The sequence below is a fragment of the Oncorhynchus nerka genome, unplaced genomic scaffold (genome assembly GCF_034236695.1).
Source record: "Oncorhynchus nerka isolate Pitt River unplaced genomic scaffold, Oner_Uvic_2.0 unplaced_scaffold_872, whole genome shotgun sequence".
Lineage (NCBI taxonomy): Eukaryota > Metazoa > Chordata > Actinopteri > Salmoniformes > Salmonidae > Oncorhynchus > Oncorhynchus nerka.
The window spans coordinates 107,576-123,446 of NW_027040413.1; the positions used below are offsets into that span (position 1 = coordinate 107,576).

General features: G+C 46.2%; 2 protein-coding genes across 2 annotated transcripts; both read right to left on the reverse strand.

Annotated features, from left to right (window-relative positions):
• Positions 1–785: 785 nt before the first annotated feature.
• On the reverse strand, positions 786–8,772 carry LOC135570960 (tetraspanin-8-like). Its single transcript, XM_065016782.1, has 9 exons — positions 8,600–8,772; positions 8,199–8,267; positions 7,553–7,669; positions 7,123–7,197; positions 5,101–5,196; positions 3,240–3,356; positions 2,532–2,585; positions 2,144–2,227; positions 786–1,732 (listed from the first exon to the last, which is right to left on the reverse strand). The coding sequence occupies exons 1-9, from the start codon at positions 8,657–8,659 to the stop codon at positions 1,580–1,582; spliced, it is 825 nt and encodes a 274-aa protein (XP_064872854.1). The 5' UTR covers positions 8,660–8,772; the 3' UTR covers positions 786–1,579.
• LOC135570961 (uncharacterized) lies at positions 3,418–4,900 on the reverse strand. The gene is made up of 5 exons (XM_065016783.1): positions 4,875–4,900; positions 4,153–4,727; positions 3,899–4,101; positions 3,786–3,839; positions 3,418–3,732 (listed from the first exon to the last, which is right to left on the reverse strand). Exons 1-5 carry the CDS (start codon positions 4,898–4,900, stop codon positions 3,418–3,420), a joined length of 1,173 nt encoding a protein of 390 aa, XP_064872855.1.
• Positions 8,773–15,871: the final 7,099 nt, after the last annotated feature.

Sequence of the window (15,871 nt, forward strand, 5' to 3'; positions counted from 1 at the left end):
TCTCCTCCCTCAGGTGTTTTAGTCGGGGTTCTCCTCTGCTCTGCTCCCTCACCTGTCTCTTCCCTCAGGTGTTTTAGTCGGGGTTCTCCTCTGCTCCCTCACCTGTCTCTTCCCTCGGGTGTTTTAGTCGGGGTTCTCCTCTGATCCCTCACCTGTCTCTTCCCTCATGTGTTTTAGTCGGGGTTCTCCTCTGCTCCCTCCCTCACCTGTCTCTTCCCTCAGGTGTTTTAGTCGGGGTTCTCCTCTGTTCCCTCACCTGTCTCTTCCCTCGGGTGTTTTAGTCGGGGTTCTCCTCTGATCCCTCACCTGTCTCTTCCCTCGGGTGTTTTAGTCGGGGTTCTCCTCTGATCCCTCACCTGTCTCTTCCCTCGGGTGTTTTAGTCGGGGTTCTCCTCTGATCCCTCACCTGTCTCTTCCCTCGGGTGTTTTAGTCGGGGTTCTCCTCTGTTCCCTCACCTGTCTCTTCCCTCTGGTGTTTTAGTCTGGGTTCTCCTCTGCTCCCTCACCTGTCTCTTCCCTCAGGTGTTTTAGTCTGGGTTCTCCTCTCTTCCCTCTGGTGTTTTAGTCTGGGTTCTCTCCTCTCTCAGTAGCTCCAGGTTTGTAGACAATAACATCTAGAGTTTTTATTCAACTGAATTGGAACTTCATATGCAAAGCATCTAAAATAGAATGTTTTCTCAAAAGAGGAAATCATTTCAAAATTCTAATATATAATATATATATTCCTCAAAAGAGTTGTAAATAAGTTCCAAATTATAATATATTTGTACAAAAAGAGACACATGTAGAAGACAGATGCTTTATTTAGAAACATAGAGAGCAAGACAGTTGGCATGTTGTATATTTCATATAAGGATTTACAGTTCATAGCAAAACACTTAACGTTCCATTTCATTGCAAAAAGCTACAGGACTTCTGTCAGCGGCAAATATTTATTTCCCTGTTTCTCTTTGTCAACCTTCCCTTTCGCTTCCCTTTTTATTATTGCAGTTTCAAGGCAAATGGTTTGACATTCAAAGTCCTGTGGAAATGACATTCTGTCATTACTATCTCAGAGTTGTTCTCTCTTTGTGATATCTTCTTTTCAAAACGCCCTGCCGGTTCATTACTATCTCAGAGTTGTTCTCTCTTTGTGATATCCTCTTTTCAAAACGCCCTGCCGGTTCATTGTGTCTCATTCTGCAAATAAAACGTAACGTTCCTCAACCATTTTACTCAGAACTCGCTGCATATGTATAAAACCACCGGTGGTGATTCTCTTTAAACGTAGAACTCAAATCAAAGCTAATTACACACAGAAGGAAGCAGCACCTTCCTTTTTGGTTTGACAGTCAGAAAGAGAGTTAAGGAGACCTCTCGTTGAAAAACACACAACAACAACCATAAGAAGATGTGGGAGTCTGGACACCATAGAAATAGACCACTAGAAAGACAATCCCCATTCAACTATATTGATCATACCCCATGGTTGTGGGGCTTTAACCATTCTAGTAGTTATATTTCTATGCTGAGCCAGACTGAACAACAGCCTAAAACCATGTCATCTAACTAACCACATCCTGAACCTCAGTCTGCTTTTTCACTTCTCAGGCTCGTTGTAAAGCTCGGTGTACTTGGGTGGGTGTGAACTGAAGCCGGACTTGGATGAGCTGACACTGAACACCACAGGAACCGCTACGGTAGAGCTCCTCAGCTGAGCCAGCAGGACGGCAGACATCACCGCTCCCAGGAGCTGGAGAACAACACAACAACATGAACTAAAGACGACCACGCGGGTGACAGCAAGCCGGGGGACTAGTAGAGATATTCAACTGACAGTGTGATGTGTAAGGTCACAGCAAGCCGGGGGACTAGTAGAGATATTCAACTGACAGTGTGATGTGTAAGGTGACAGCAAGCCGGGGGACTAGTAGAGATATTCAACTGACAGTGTGATGTGTAAGGTGTGAAATGCCGGGGGACTAGTAGAGATATTCAACTGACAGTGTGATGTGTAAGGTGTGAAATGCCGGGGGACTAGTAGAGATATTCAACTGACAGTGTGATGTGTAAGGTGTGAAATGCCGGGGGACTAGTAGAGATATTCAACTGACAGTGTGATGTGTAAGGTGTGAAATGTGCGCGGTAAAGAATGCACGCTCACAGCCAGAGCAGCTAATCCGAAGGAAACGCCCAACACGATGTCCAGAGCTTTAGCCAGGTAGCCCTCGAGGATGGGGAAGCAGGTCTGTGGGACAGAGGTCCGTTAATACTCATTGGAACACAGATCACAACTCAGTCATGTGGTACTAGCGATGCCAAGGTCACGGGTTCAATTCCCGCAGGGATCACAAAAAACTCAAAATGTGCAGACTGAAAAAGAGGTTGGTGAATTTCATGTCTGTGTAATAACGTGACTCAGATCATGGGTCAACAGAAGAGCTTCATTCTCCACAGTGTGCTGCTCTCTGATCAGTGACAAAAGCAACCGGTTCTGTCTAGGAATGTAGACGGTTGATCTACAGATAGCAGAAAAGGGAAGCTGGTCCAACCTGTTTGTAGATCAGCTTCTGGTGTCCAGTCATCCTGTACTCTGAAAGGAACAACTGAAAAACAGAAGAAGAAAAACTGACAATGTATTTATGAATTAACAGACATAACCCTTAATGAATGTCTCTAACAGACATAACCCTTAATGAATGTCTAACAGACATAACCCTTAATGAATGTCTAACAGACATAACCCTTAATGAATGTCTCTAACAGACATAACCCTTAATGAATGTCTCTAACAGACATAACCCTTAATGAATGTCTAACAGACATAACCCTTAATGAATGTCTCTAACAGACATAACCCTTAATGAATGTCTAACAGACATAACCCTTAATGAATGTCTAACAGACATAACCCTTAATGAATGTCTAACAGACATAACCCTTAATGAATGTCTCTAACAGACATAACCCTTAATGAATGTCTCTAACAGACATAACCCTTAATGAATGTCTCTAACAGACATAACCCTTAATGAATGTCTAACAGACATAACCCTTAATGAATGTCTAACAGACATAACCCTTAATGAATGTCTCTAACAGACATAATGTACTGAAGGGTTAAAAGATGTCTCATGGTAGACCAGGATGTAAACCTATGTGCATAAGAACTGAGAAGAAGAAGGAGAAGAAGGAGGAGGAGACTATTGACTATAGAGCTACATCATCAGTCCTGTCATGTAGAGTTGATCTGAACTCACCTGGTATGGAATGTTCAGGCATGTACCCTCCATCTGATCTTCCTCCCCCTGACAGAGACAGGAGTCAGGGACGTTGTTGCCCCAGTCTGTGTAACTGAACAGCCCACAGCACTTCAACTGTTAAAAAAAAAACACACACAGTCAGTCAGGACAGTTGATAAACTATCGGACATAACCCTTAATGAATCACAAAAAGGACATGTTGAGAACCAGTTGAACCACGGTCAACCTCAACACAAAGGACAGGTTGAGAACAGTAAACTAGTTGAACCACGAGGTCAACCTCAACACAAAGGACAGGTTGAGAACAGTAAACTAGTTGAACCACGAGGTCAACCTCAACACAAAGGACAGGTTGAGAACAGTAAACTAGTTGAACCACGAGGTCAACCTCAACACAAAGGACAGGTTGAGAACAGTAAACTAGTTGAACCACGAGGTCAACCTCAACACAAAGGACATGTTGAGAACAGTAAACTAGTTGAACCACGAGGTCAACCTCAACAAAGGACAGGTTGAGAACAGTAAACTAGTTGAACCTACGAGGTCAACCTCAACACAAAGGACAGGTTGAGAACAGTAAACTAGTTGAACCACGAGGTCAACAAAGGACTCAACACAAAGGACAGGTTGAGAACAGTAAACTAGTTGAACCACAGGTCAACCTCAACACAAAGGACAGGTTGAGAACAGTAAACTAGTTGAACCACGAGGTCAACCTCAACACAAAGGACAGGTTGAGAACAGTAAACTAGTTGAACCACGAGGTCAACCTCAACACAAAGGACAGGTTGAGAACAGTAAACTAGTTGAACCACGAGGTCAACCTCAACACAAAGGACAGGTTGAGAACAGTAAACTAGTTGAACCACGAGGTCAACCTCAACACAACACAAAGGACAGGTTGAGACAGGTTGAACCACGAGGTCAACCTCAACACAAAGGACAGGTTGAGAACAGTAAACTAGTTGAACCACGAGGTCAACCTCAACACAAAGGACAGGTTGAGAACAGTAAACTAGTTGAACCACGAGGTCAACCTCAACACAAAGGACAGGTTGAGAACAGTAAACTAGTTGAACCACGAGGTCAACCTCAACACAAATGACATGTTGAGAACAGTAAACTAGTTGAACCACGAGGTCAACCTCAACACAAAGGACATGTTGAGAACAGTAAACTAGTTGAACCACGAGGTCAACCTCAACACAAAGGACATGTTGAGAACAGTAAACTAGTTGAACCACGAGGTCAACCTCAACACAAAGGACATGTTGAGAACAGTAAACTAGTTGAACCACGAGGTCAACCTCAACACAAAGGACATGTTGAGAACAGTAAACTAGTTGAACCACGAGGTCAACCTCAACACAAAGGACAGGTTGAGAACAGTAAACTAGTTGAACCACGAGGTCAACCTCAACACAAAGGACATGTTGAGAACAGTAAACTAGTTGAACCACTAGGTCAACCTCTTCCTCATTACTGCTGGTTAGAGTCAACTAAACAAGGGCTGTTATGCCCAGCAGTGTCTGGACCTATTTGGAAGGAACACTTCATTTTGGGGGGTTTGGGAAGACAGTAGCCTCATTGGTCAAGGGTAGGGATCAAGTGAACACTACAGTGTGTTGTTACAGGAAGTTAACATTACCGAGGTACATGTTGTACACGAAACTAGTAACTTCTCAAAACTATAAAGTATATAAATGAATGATATTATTGTAAATCTTAGTGAAATATTTCCGGCTGATGATTCATGGAAAAGACAGAATAGATCCCAAGCGGGATCCTTTGATATAATGTTTGTTATGGACATGTCAAGTATATTGTGGTGAAATGATTGATGGAAATGTCTCTGTACATTCAGCTGAACCCTCTCAGTGAACTGTCTAACATCAGGGGAGGCTTCGTTCAGAGGCAGGCCCTCACGGAACTTCTCCTCCACAATCTGCTTCATCTGCAAAACAAACACAACAACCACTGGTGTCAACAATGGCCTTGACAGAATTCACACACACACACACACACAAACACTGGTGTCAACAATGGCCTTGACAGAATTCACACACACACACAACCACTGGTGTCAACAATGGCCTTGACAGAATTCACACACACACACACACACACACACACAAAAACACTGGCTGTAGTCCTGTCTACCAGTATAACACATCAGTATTACAGTACCACTGGCTGTAGTCCTGTCTACTAGTATAACACATCAGTACCACTGGCTGTAGTCCTGTCTACTAGTATAACACATCAGTACCACTGGCTGTAGTCCTGTCTACTAGTATAACACATCAGTACCACTGGCTGTAGTCCTGTCTACTAGTATAACACATCAGTACCACTGGCTGTAGTCCTGTCTACCAGTATAACACATCAGTACCACTGGTCCTGTCTACCAGTATAACACATCAGTATTACTGGCTGTAGTCCTGTCTACCAGTATAACACATCAGTACCACTGGCTGTAGTCCTGTCTACCAGTATAACACATCAGTACCACTGGCTGTAGTCCTGTCTACCAGTATAACACATCAGTACCACTGGCTGTAGTCCTGTCTACCAGTATAACACATCAGTACAACTGGCTGTAGTCCTGTCTACCAGTATAACACATCAGTACCACTGGTCCTGTCTACCAGTATAACACATCAGTACCACTGGCTGTAGTCCTGTCTACCAGTATAACACATCAGTACCACTGGTCCTGTCTACCAGTATAACACATCAGTATTACTGGCTGTAGTCCTGTCTACCAGTATAACATATCAGTATTACTGGCTGTAGTCCTGTCTACCAGTATAACACATCAGTATTACTGGCTGTAGTCCTGTCTACCAGTAGAACACATCAGTATTACTGGCTGTAGTCCTGTCTACCAGTAGAACACATCAGTATTACAGGACAGACATTATTAACCAACAATACCTCAGGACGGTACATGGCTGTAGTCCTGTCTACCAGTAGAACACATCAGTATTACAGGACAGACATTATTAACCAACAATACCTCAGGACGGTACATGGCTGTGGTCCTGTCTACCAGTAGAACACATCAGTATTACAGGACAGACATTATTAACCAACAATACCTCAGGACGGTACATGGCTGTAGTCCTGTCTACCAGTATAACACATCAGTATTACAGGACAGACATTATTAACCAACAATACCTCAGGACGGTACATGGCTGTGGTCCTGTCTACCAGTATAACACATCAGTATTACAGGACAGACATTATTAACCAACAATACCTCAGGACGGTACATGGCTGTAGTCCTGTCTACCAGTAGAACACATCAGTATTACTGGCTGTAGTCCTGTCTACCAGTAGAACACATCAGTATTACAGGACAGACATTATTAACCAACAATACCTCAGGACGGTACATGGCTGTAGTCCTGTCTACCAGTATAACACATCAGTATTACAGGACAGACATTATTAACCAACAATACCTCAGGACGGTACATGGCTGTGGTCCTGTCTACCAGTAGAACACATCAGTATTACAGGACAGACATTATTAACCAACAATACCTCAGGACGGTACATGGCTGTGGTCCTGTCTACCAGTAGAACACATCAGTATTACAGGACAGACATTATTAACCAACAATACCTCAGGACGGTACATGGCTGTGGTCCTGTCTACCAGTAGAACACATCAGTATTACAGGACAGACATTATTAACCAACAATACCTCAGGACGGTACATGGCTGTGGTCCTGTCTACCAGCATAACACATCAGTATTACAGGACAGACATTATTAACCAACAATACCTCAGGACGGTACATGGCTGTGGTCCTGTCTACCAGCATAACACATCAGTATTACAGGACAGACATTATTAACCAACAATACCTCAGGACGGTACATGGCTGTGGGCACCGCCAGACGCAGGAGGCCGAAGCAGCAAATAAAACAGGCCACCAGAAACTAGAGAGAGAAAGTGAAAGAGAGAGAGACTTAAACTATTTTCTGTCCAATAAAATTACTGTGTGACTCTGTGAATCATTGAACAAAACAGGTTACGAAACGGTGTCTTTCCTAACCCAATGTCGTAATACGATATAAAACAGGATATCAGGGTGGTTTCCCAGACACAGACTGAGCCTAGTTCTGGACTAAAAAGCAAGCTCAAGTAGGTATCTTCATTGAAAACCAGTTTTTAGTCCAGGACTGGGGTTAATCTGTGTCTGGGAAACCGTGACATATTGTATATTGTTCTGTCTCTATGGTCGTAGACGTCTGTTTGAATGTGAACGCAGCTCGTCGCAGTAGACCCTCTCACCACGATCAGGGGAATTCTCTTCTCTCTGTGTGCTCCATGCGCCCCGAGCAGAGACATGGCCATGGTGATGCCTCCTACCAGATACATCACCAGAAACCCATTGGTCTGGTTCTCAAACTGAAAAACAATACAACATCCATCGTGTGTCTCAGCGTACCATTATGACATCATATTAGCAATGCCTACGTTCCTAATAGGGAAAAATCACATCTTTTATTATTGCACGGTAGACCTAGAATTCTTATATAGGACAGTACTTTAGGAACATTGACTTTGTACACGAGAGTTCACTTTGTGTATATATAGCTAACCAATAAGGAAGTATAGTTATAGTCTACTACATAAACTGTTGACACATGAACCTGTTTTTCAGATGCTGAAGCGTTTAATGCTTATAAGTAACCGTTTCCACTTTTGTTTTTTCAAAATAGAGAAATTATATAATCAAAATTAATTATCTTTGGTAAGAATTCATTTAATATCCATATATATATATATATATATATATTCGTAAAATTCAGTTTGAATGTAATTTGAACTTTGAGCCCATTTAGCTCTTGTCTAGGGTGTTACGTGTGCGGCTTTAAACTTCTTCAAAGCTCAAACCGCATGTAACGCCACGGACCAGAGCTAGATCCCATTTTACCTCTGAAGTGCTGTCATTGTAGGCGAATTGACCCAGAAGTCCCAGGCCGATAATCACACCTCCAACGACCTGAAGAAAAACACCCCATTCACTATCATAACATACGGCAATAAAACACGTCTTTAAAGACATATTTAACGGATGTGAAGTTGGATTATACAACTTTATACAACATGGAGAGACACGTAGGAAAGTGGATGGAAACCATATCATTTCACACAGACAGGCTACAAACATTTTGAAACTAACTTTTATGGGCAGAAGTGTTTGGTGAAGAAGATACACGAACTTGTTGTTTTGCTGAGCAGTTGATTACAATCGAAAGTAACCTTAAAAGTATCGCCTACTGAGTTAATCACATGTTCCTACTTGTATTTACAAATAAAGAGTTGCTAACTTACCGCAAACAGCAGGTTGAAGAAGACAAAAAGCCGTTGGAAACAGCGATTAAGTTTAGCCATTGTCGTGTTTATCAGGTACACACTTCAGCTCTCAGAAAACGAACTCTACCTGTCCGTGCTGTTCGTGAGTGTGTCCGTTTTCCGGGTAGCTGATGTGGTCGGCAGTACTGAGTTAGTTCCTGTAAATTACACTGTAACCAACGATGTATATAAACCCTGGATTGCTATTGGTATTTATTGCCATTATAAGCCTTTGAAGCCAACGGTCGGCCATATTGGAACTCCCCGGTACGGCCCAGTCCTCCACAAGAATGAATGGAGATCTACATTATTTATAAATAAAGGACAAAATTAAATGTATTTAATACTTTTTGTTGTTGTAGTTGGGACAGTATCATTAGCCATCAAAAAAATATATACTTTAAGGGAAATGTTTTTGTTTTTTCTCCATTTTTTGTTTGTATGATTAGCTCACATGATTTAATTTGAACGTATGCATTAAGGTGTCTGTAATGGAATAAATGCTTTTCTAAAGAATCCAAAATACAATTACAACTGTGGGGGAATGTCAAGATGGAGGTTCAATGGCTTCAACATACACCCCCTTAAAATCATCTAGTGTATATATATAAGTCACATACCGTAAACTTTTTTTCTGTATATATAAAAAAAAAAAAAAAGTACATTTCAAATTTACAACACAATAACAACAAAAACATAGGACATCACTACACGTAAACACAGACAGAAGGAGTAACCCAGACATGTCACAGGGCCTATAAAGCTGAAGCCACCGTTTAGATTTCTAACGTTTTCTCACCACCAAATGGTAGTTCAGTCGTGGGTTTATGAGTGGGAGAGGATGGAACTACGTGAAACTGGGCAGACGTTCTGCGAATTTTCTCATCGATGAAACATTTGACCTCAATATATTTTTCTGTTCCCTAAACTACAATATGTTACAAACACAGTGAAGTAAGTTTTAAAGACTTGACGCTTCTCCAAATATTTAAATGGAATTGTTTAGAAAGAGTGCAAGGTCGAATTGAATTTGTGCACAAGCGCACTTCACAGAGTAGGCGTTCCCTAATGGAAATATGCAAATACACGCTACAACGCGCCAATAGGATCTCGCTAGCTCTTGCTTGGCTTTAACCACCTTGCTTGTTCTGCCCACTCTTCTTTATTTGTTCCCACTGTAAACGGCACAGATGAACTATCTTGGGTTAGTTATATTTCGCTGTATCTAGGCCTGTCCTGCATCATCTAAAGTATTTTTCCAGTGTTTACAAACTTGCCTACCGACATTTCACTGCATGCATATAGCAGAACGAATATGAAAATATATGAGTTTTTTTTACAGAGATACATTACACCAACTCTAGACTCAAATCAAATTTGAAAGTTTATTATTTGGGGTGTAGCAAAATGCTGGAAAGATATCACAGGCTGGTGAGAGAGAAAGAGAGAAAGAAAGACAGACAGTGAGTAGAGAGAGAGAGAGAGGAGAGAGCAAATGAGCAAGCGATAGAAGACAAGAGAAATGAAGATTTGGTTTATTGATCCAAGGCTGAGCTAGAATAGGGTCTTAGTCCCCTGGGACCCAGGTTATTAACTAGTCCGTAATGAGGAGAGACTGGGTCAGAATAGGGTCTTAGTCTCCTGGGACCCAGGTTATTAACTAGTCCGTAATGAGGAGAGACTGGGTCAGAATAGGGTCTTAGTCTCCTGGGACCCAGGTTATTAACTGTAGTCCAGAATGAGGAGAGACTGGGTCAGAATAGGGTCTTAGTCTCCTGGGACCCAGGTTATTAACTGTAGTCCAGAATGAGGAGAGACTGGGTCAGAATAGGGTCTTAGTCTCCTGGGACCCAGGTAATTAACTAGTCCGTAATGAGGAGAGACTGGGTCAGAATAGGGTCTTAGTCTCCTGGGACCCAGGTTATTAACTAGTCCGTAATGAGGAGAGACTGGGTCAGAATAGAGCCTTAGTCTCCTGGGACCCAGGTTATTAACTGACTGTCTGTAGTCCAGAATGAGGAAAGATTGGGTCAGAATAGAGCCTTAGTCTCCTGGGACCCAGGTAATTAGCTGACTGTCTGTAGTCCAGAATGAGGAGAGATTGGGTCAGAATAGAGCCTTAGTCTCCTGGGACCCAGGTAATTAACTGACTGTCTGTAGTCCAGAATGAGGAGAGATTGGGTCAGAATAGAGCCTTAGTCTCCTCAGACCCAGGTAATTAACTGACTGTCTGTAGTCTAGAATGAGGAGAGATTGGGTCAGAATAGAGCCTTAGTCTCCTGGGACCCAGGTTATTAACTGACTGTCTGTAGTCCAGAATGAGGAGAGATTGGGTCAGAATAGAGCCTTAGTCTCCTGGGACCCAGGTAATTAACTGACTGTCTGTAGTCCAGAATGAGGAGAGATTGGGTCAGAATAGGGTCTCTCTCTCTCTCTCTCCCTATCTCTCCCTCTCTCTCTCTCTCTCTCTCTCTCTCCCTCTCTCTCCCTCTCTCTCTCTCTCTCTCTCTCTCCCTCTCTCTCTCTCTCTCTTTCTCTCTCTCTTTCTCTCTCTCTCTCTCTCTCCCTTTGTCTCTGTCAGGATTTGGCCAGGGTTGTTCCGGTTTTGGTCAATAGATGTCCCCATTGTGCTTTTTGACCCTTTTGTTTTCCCTTGTTCCCAGTTATTATTTGCACCTGTGCCTCGTTTCCCTCGATTGTATTTAAACCCTTAGTTTTCCTCAGTTCTTTGCTCTGTGTTTGTATGTTAGCACCCAGCCCCAGCCCCAGCCCCAGCCCCAGCCCCCCCAGCCCCAGCCCCAGCCCCAGCCCCAGCCCCAGCCCCAGCCCCAGCCCCAGCCCCAGCCCCAGCCCCAGCCCCAGCCATGCTGTGAACGCTTGTTTCTCTAGTTGGATTTTCTTGAGGTACTCTGGTTTTGTTCTTGTTTATTTCTGATTATTCTTTTGAGGTTTGTTTTTTTCCCTGCTGTTCTTACCACTTTGTGGATTTTCCTTGTGTCTTGGAGGATATACATTTTTTTCTTTATTAAATCATTGTCTCTAGTACTGCTGTGTCTGCCTAGTAGCTCAGTTTACTAAGTGACTGTTTCTCACACCGGAGACCCAAGTTCGTAACTGGGTCCTGACAGTCTCTGTCTCTCTCCCAACACTGGTCCCAGCTCCGGAACACAGACAGCACCTACACAGGTCCCAGCTCCGGAACACAGACAGCACCTACACAGGTCCCAGCTAAAGGAACACAGGCAGCACCGATACTGGTCCCAGCTAAAGGAACACAGGCGGCACCGATACTGGTCCCAGCTAATGGAACACAGCAAGCACCTACACAGGTCCCAGCTAAAGGAACACAGGCAGCACCGATACTGGTCCCAGCTAATGGAACACAGGCAGCACCTACACAGGTCCCAGCTAAAGGAACACAGGCAGCACCTACACAGGTCCCAGCTATAGGAACACAGGCAGCACCGATACTGGTCCCAGCTAAAGGAACACAGGCAGCACCGATACTGGTCCCAGATAAAGGAACACAGGCAGCACCGATACTGGTCCCAGCTAAAGGAACACAGGCAGCACCTACACAGGTCCCAGCTAAAGGAACACAGGCAGCACCTACACTGGTCCCAGCTAAAGGAACACAGGCAGCACCGATACTGGTCCCAGCTAAAGGAACACAGGCAGCACCTACACTGGTCCCAGCTAAAGGAACACAGGCAGCACCTACACAGGTCCCAGCTAAAGGAACACAGGCAGCACCGATACTGGTCCCAGCTAAAGGAACACAGGCAGCACCTACACAGGTCCCAGCTAAAGGAACACAGGCAGCACCGATACTGGTCCCAGCTAAAGGAACACAGGCAGCACCGATACAGGTCCCAGCTAAAGGAACACAGGCAGCACCGATACAGGTCCCAGCTAAAGGAACACAGGCAGCACCGATACAGGTCCCAGCTAAAGGAACACAGGCAGCACCTACACTGGTCCCAGCTAAAGGAACACAGGCAGCACCTACACAGGTCCCAGCTAAAGGAACACAGGCAGCACCGATACAGGTCCCAGCTAAAGGAACACAGGCAGCACCGATACAGGTCCCAGCTAAAGGAACACAGGCAGCACCTACACAGGTCCCAGCTCCGGAACACAGGCAGCACCTACACAGGTCCCAGCTCCGGAACACAGGCAGCACCTACACAGGTCCCAGCTAAAGGAACACAGGCAGCACCTACACAGGTCCCAGCTAATGGAACACAGTAAGCACCTACACAGGTCTCAGCTCCGGAACACAGGCAGCACCGATACTGGTCCCAGCTATAGGAACACAGGCAGCACCTACACAGGTCCCAGCTAAAGGAACACAGGCAGCACCTACACAGGTCCCAGCTAAAGGAACACAGGCAGCACCTACACAGGTCCCAGCTATAGGAACACAGGCAGCACCGATACTGGTCCCAGCTAAAGGAACACAGGCAGCACCGATACTGGTCCCAGCTAAAGGAACACAGGCAGCACCGATACTGGTCCCAGCTAAAGGAACACAGGCAGCACCTACACAGGTCCCAGCTAAAGGAACACAGGCAGCACCTACACTGGTCCCAGCTAAAGGAACACAGGCAGCACCGATACTGGTTCCAGCTAATGGAACACAGGCAGCACCTACACTGGTCCCAGCTAAAGGAACACAGGCAGCACCGATACTGGTCCCAGCTAAAGGAACACAGGCAGCACCTACACAGGTCCCAGCTAAAGGAACACAGGCAGCACCGATACTGGTCCCAGCTAAAGGAACACAGGCAGCACCTACACAGGTCCCAGCTAAAGGAACACAGGCAGCACCTACACAGGTCCCAGCTAAAGGAACACAGGCAGCACCTACACAGGTCCCAGCTAAAGGAACACAGGCAGCACCGATACTGGTCCCAGCTAAAGGAACACAGGCAGCACCTACACGGGTCCCAGCTAAAGGAACACAGGCAGCACCTACACAGGTCCCAGCTAATGGAACACAGTAAGCACCTACACAGGTCCCAGCTAATGGAACACAGGAAGCACCTACACAGGTCCCAGCTAATGGAACACAGGAAGCACCGACACAGGTCCCAGCTAATGGAACACAGTAAGCACCTACACAGGTCCCAGCTAATGGAACACAGTAAGCACCTACACAGGTCCCAGCTAATGGAACACAGGCAGCACCGATACAGGTCCCAGCTAAAGGAACACAGGCAGCACCGATACAGGTCCCAGCTAAAGGAACACAGGCAGCACCGATACAGGTCCCAGCTAAAGGAACACAGGCAGCACCTACACAGGTCCCAGCTCCGGAACACAGGCAGCACCGATACTGGTCCCAGCTAAAGGAACACAGGCAGCACCGATACTGGTCCCAGCTAAAGGAACACAGGCAGCACCGATACTGGTCCCAGCTAAAGGAACACAGGCAGCACCTACACAGGTCCCAGCTAAAGGAACACAGGCAGCACCTACACTGGTCCCAGCTAAAGGAATACAGGCAGCACCGATACTGGTCCTAGCTAAAGGAACACAGGCAGCACCTACACTGGTCCCAGCTAAAGGAACACAGGCAGCACCTACACAGGTCCCAGCTAAAGGAACACAGGCAGCACCGATACTGGTCCCAGCTAAAGGAACACAGGCAGCACCTACACAGGTCCCAGCTAAAGGAACACAGGCAGCACCGATACTGGTCCCAGCTAAAGGAACACAGGCAGCACCGATCCCAGCTAAAGGAACACAGGCAGCACCGATACAGGTCCCAGCTAAAGGAACACAGGCAGCACCGATACAGGTCCCAGCTAAAGGAACACAGGCAGCACCGATACAGGTCCCAGCTAAAGGAACACAGGCAGCACCTACACAGGTCCCAGCTCCGGAACACAGGCAGCACCTACACAGGTCCCAGCTCCGGAACACAGGCAGCACCTACACAGGTCCCAGCTAAAGGAACACAGGCAGCACCTACACAGGTCCCAGCTAATGGAACACAGTAAGCACCTACACAGGTCCCAGCTCCGGAACACAGGCAGCACCTACACAGGTCCCAGCTAAAGGAACACAGGCAGCACCTACACAGGTCCCAGCTAAAGGAACACAGGCAGCACCTACACAGGTCCCAGCTAAAGGAACACAGGCAGCACCGATACTGGTCCCAGCTAAAGGAACACAGGCAGCACCTACATGGGTCCCAGCTAAAGGAACACAGGCAGCACCTACACAGGTCCCAGCTAATGGAACACAGTAAGCACCTACACAGGTCCCAGCTAATGGAACACAGGAAGCACCTACACAGGTCCCAGCTAATGGAACACAGGAAGCACCGACACAGGTCCCAGCTAATGGAACACAGTAAGCACCTACACAGGTCCCAGCTAATGGAACACAGGCAGCACCGACACAGGTCCCAGCTAATGGAACACAGGAAGCACCGACACAGGTCCCAGCTAATGGAACACAGTAAGCACCTACACAGGTCCCAGCGAATGGAACACAGGCAGCACCGACACAGGTCCCAGCTAATGGAACACAGGAAGCACCGACACAGGTCCCAGCTAATGGAACACAGGAAGCACCGATACTGGTCCCAGCTAAAGGAACACAGGCAGCACCGATACAGGTCCCAGCTAAAGGAACACAGGCAGCACCGAACAGGTCCCAGCTAAAGGAACACAGCACCGACACCGATCCCACAGGTCCCAGCTAAAGGAACACAGGCAGCACCTACACAGGTCCCAGCTCCGGAACACAGGCAGCACCGATACTGGTCCCAGCTAAAGGAACACAGGCAGCACCGATACTGGTCCCAGCTAAAGGAACACAGGCAGCACCGATACTGGTCCCAGCTAAAGGAACACAGGCAGCACCTACACAGGTCCCAGCTAAAGGAACACAGGCAGCACCTACACTGGTCCCAGCTAAAGGAACACAGGCAGCACCGATACTGGTCCTAGCTAAAGGAACACAGGCAGCACCGACACAGGTCCCAGCTAATGGAACACAGGAAGCACCGACACAGGTCCCAGCTAATGGAACACAGGAAGCACCGATACTGGTCCCAGCTAAAGGAACACAGGCAGCACCGATACAGGTCCCAGCTAAAGGAACACAGGCAGCACCGATACAGGTCCCAGCTAAAGGAACACAGGCAGCACCTACACAGGCAGCACCTACACAGGTCCCAGCTCCGGAACACAGGCAGCACCGATACTGGTCCCAGCTAAAGGAACACAGGCAGCACCG

Bases quoted from the DNA above. Each gene is read 5' to 3' on its own strand.
- LOC135570961 (XM_065016783.1), bottom strand. From the start codon at position 4,900: ATGTACCTCGGTAATGTTAACTTCCT. The intron at 3,840-3,898 runs CTGTGGTTCAAC...TCCTTTGTTGAC, and splicing joins TCCTTTGTGTTGAGGTTGAC to CTCGTGGTTCAACTAGTTTA. The intron at 3,733-3,785 runs CTCGTAGGTTCA...GTTGAGGTTGAC, and splicing joins TCCTTTGTGTTGAGGTTGAC to CTCGTGGTTCAACTAGTTTA.
- LOC135570960 (XM_065016782.1), bottom strand. From the start codon at position 8,659: ATGGCTAAACTTAATCGCTGTTTCCAACGGCTTTTTGTCTTCTTCAAC. The intron at 7,198-7,552 runs GTGAGAGGGTCT...TTCTCTCTCTAG, and splicing joins AGAGAATTCCCCTGATCGTG to TTTCTGGTGGCCTGTTTTAT. The intron at 1,733-2,143 runs GTGAGCGTGCAT...GTTGTTCTCCAG, and splicing joins TCGGATTAGCTGCTCTGGCT to CTCCTGGGAGCGGTGATGTC.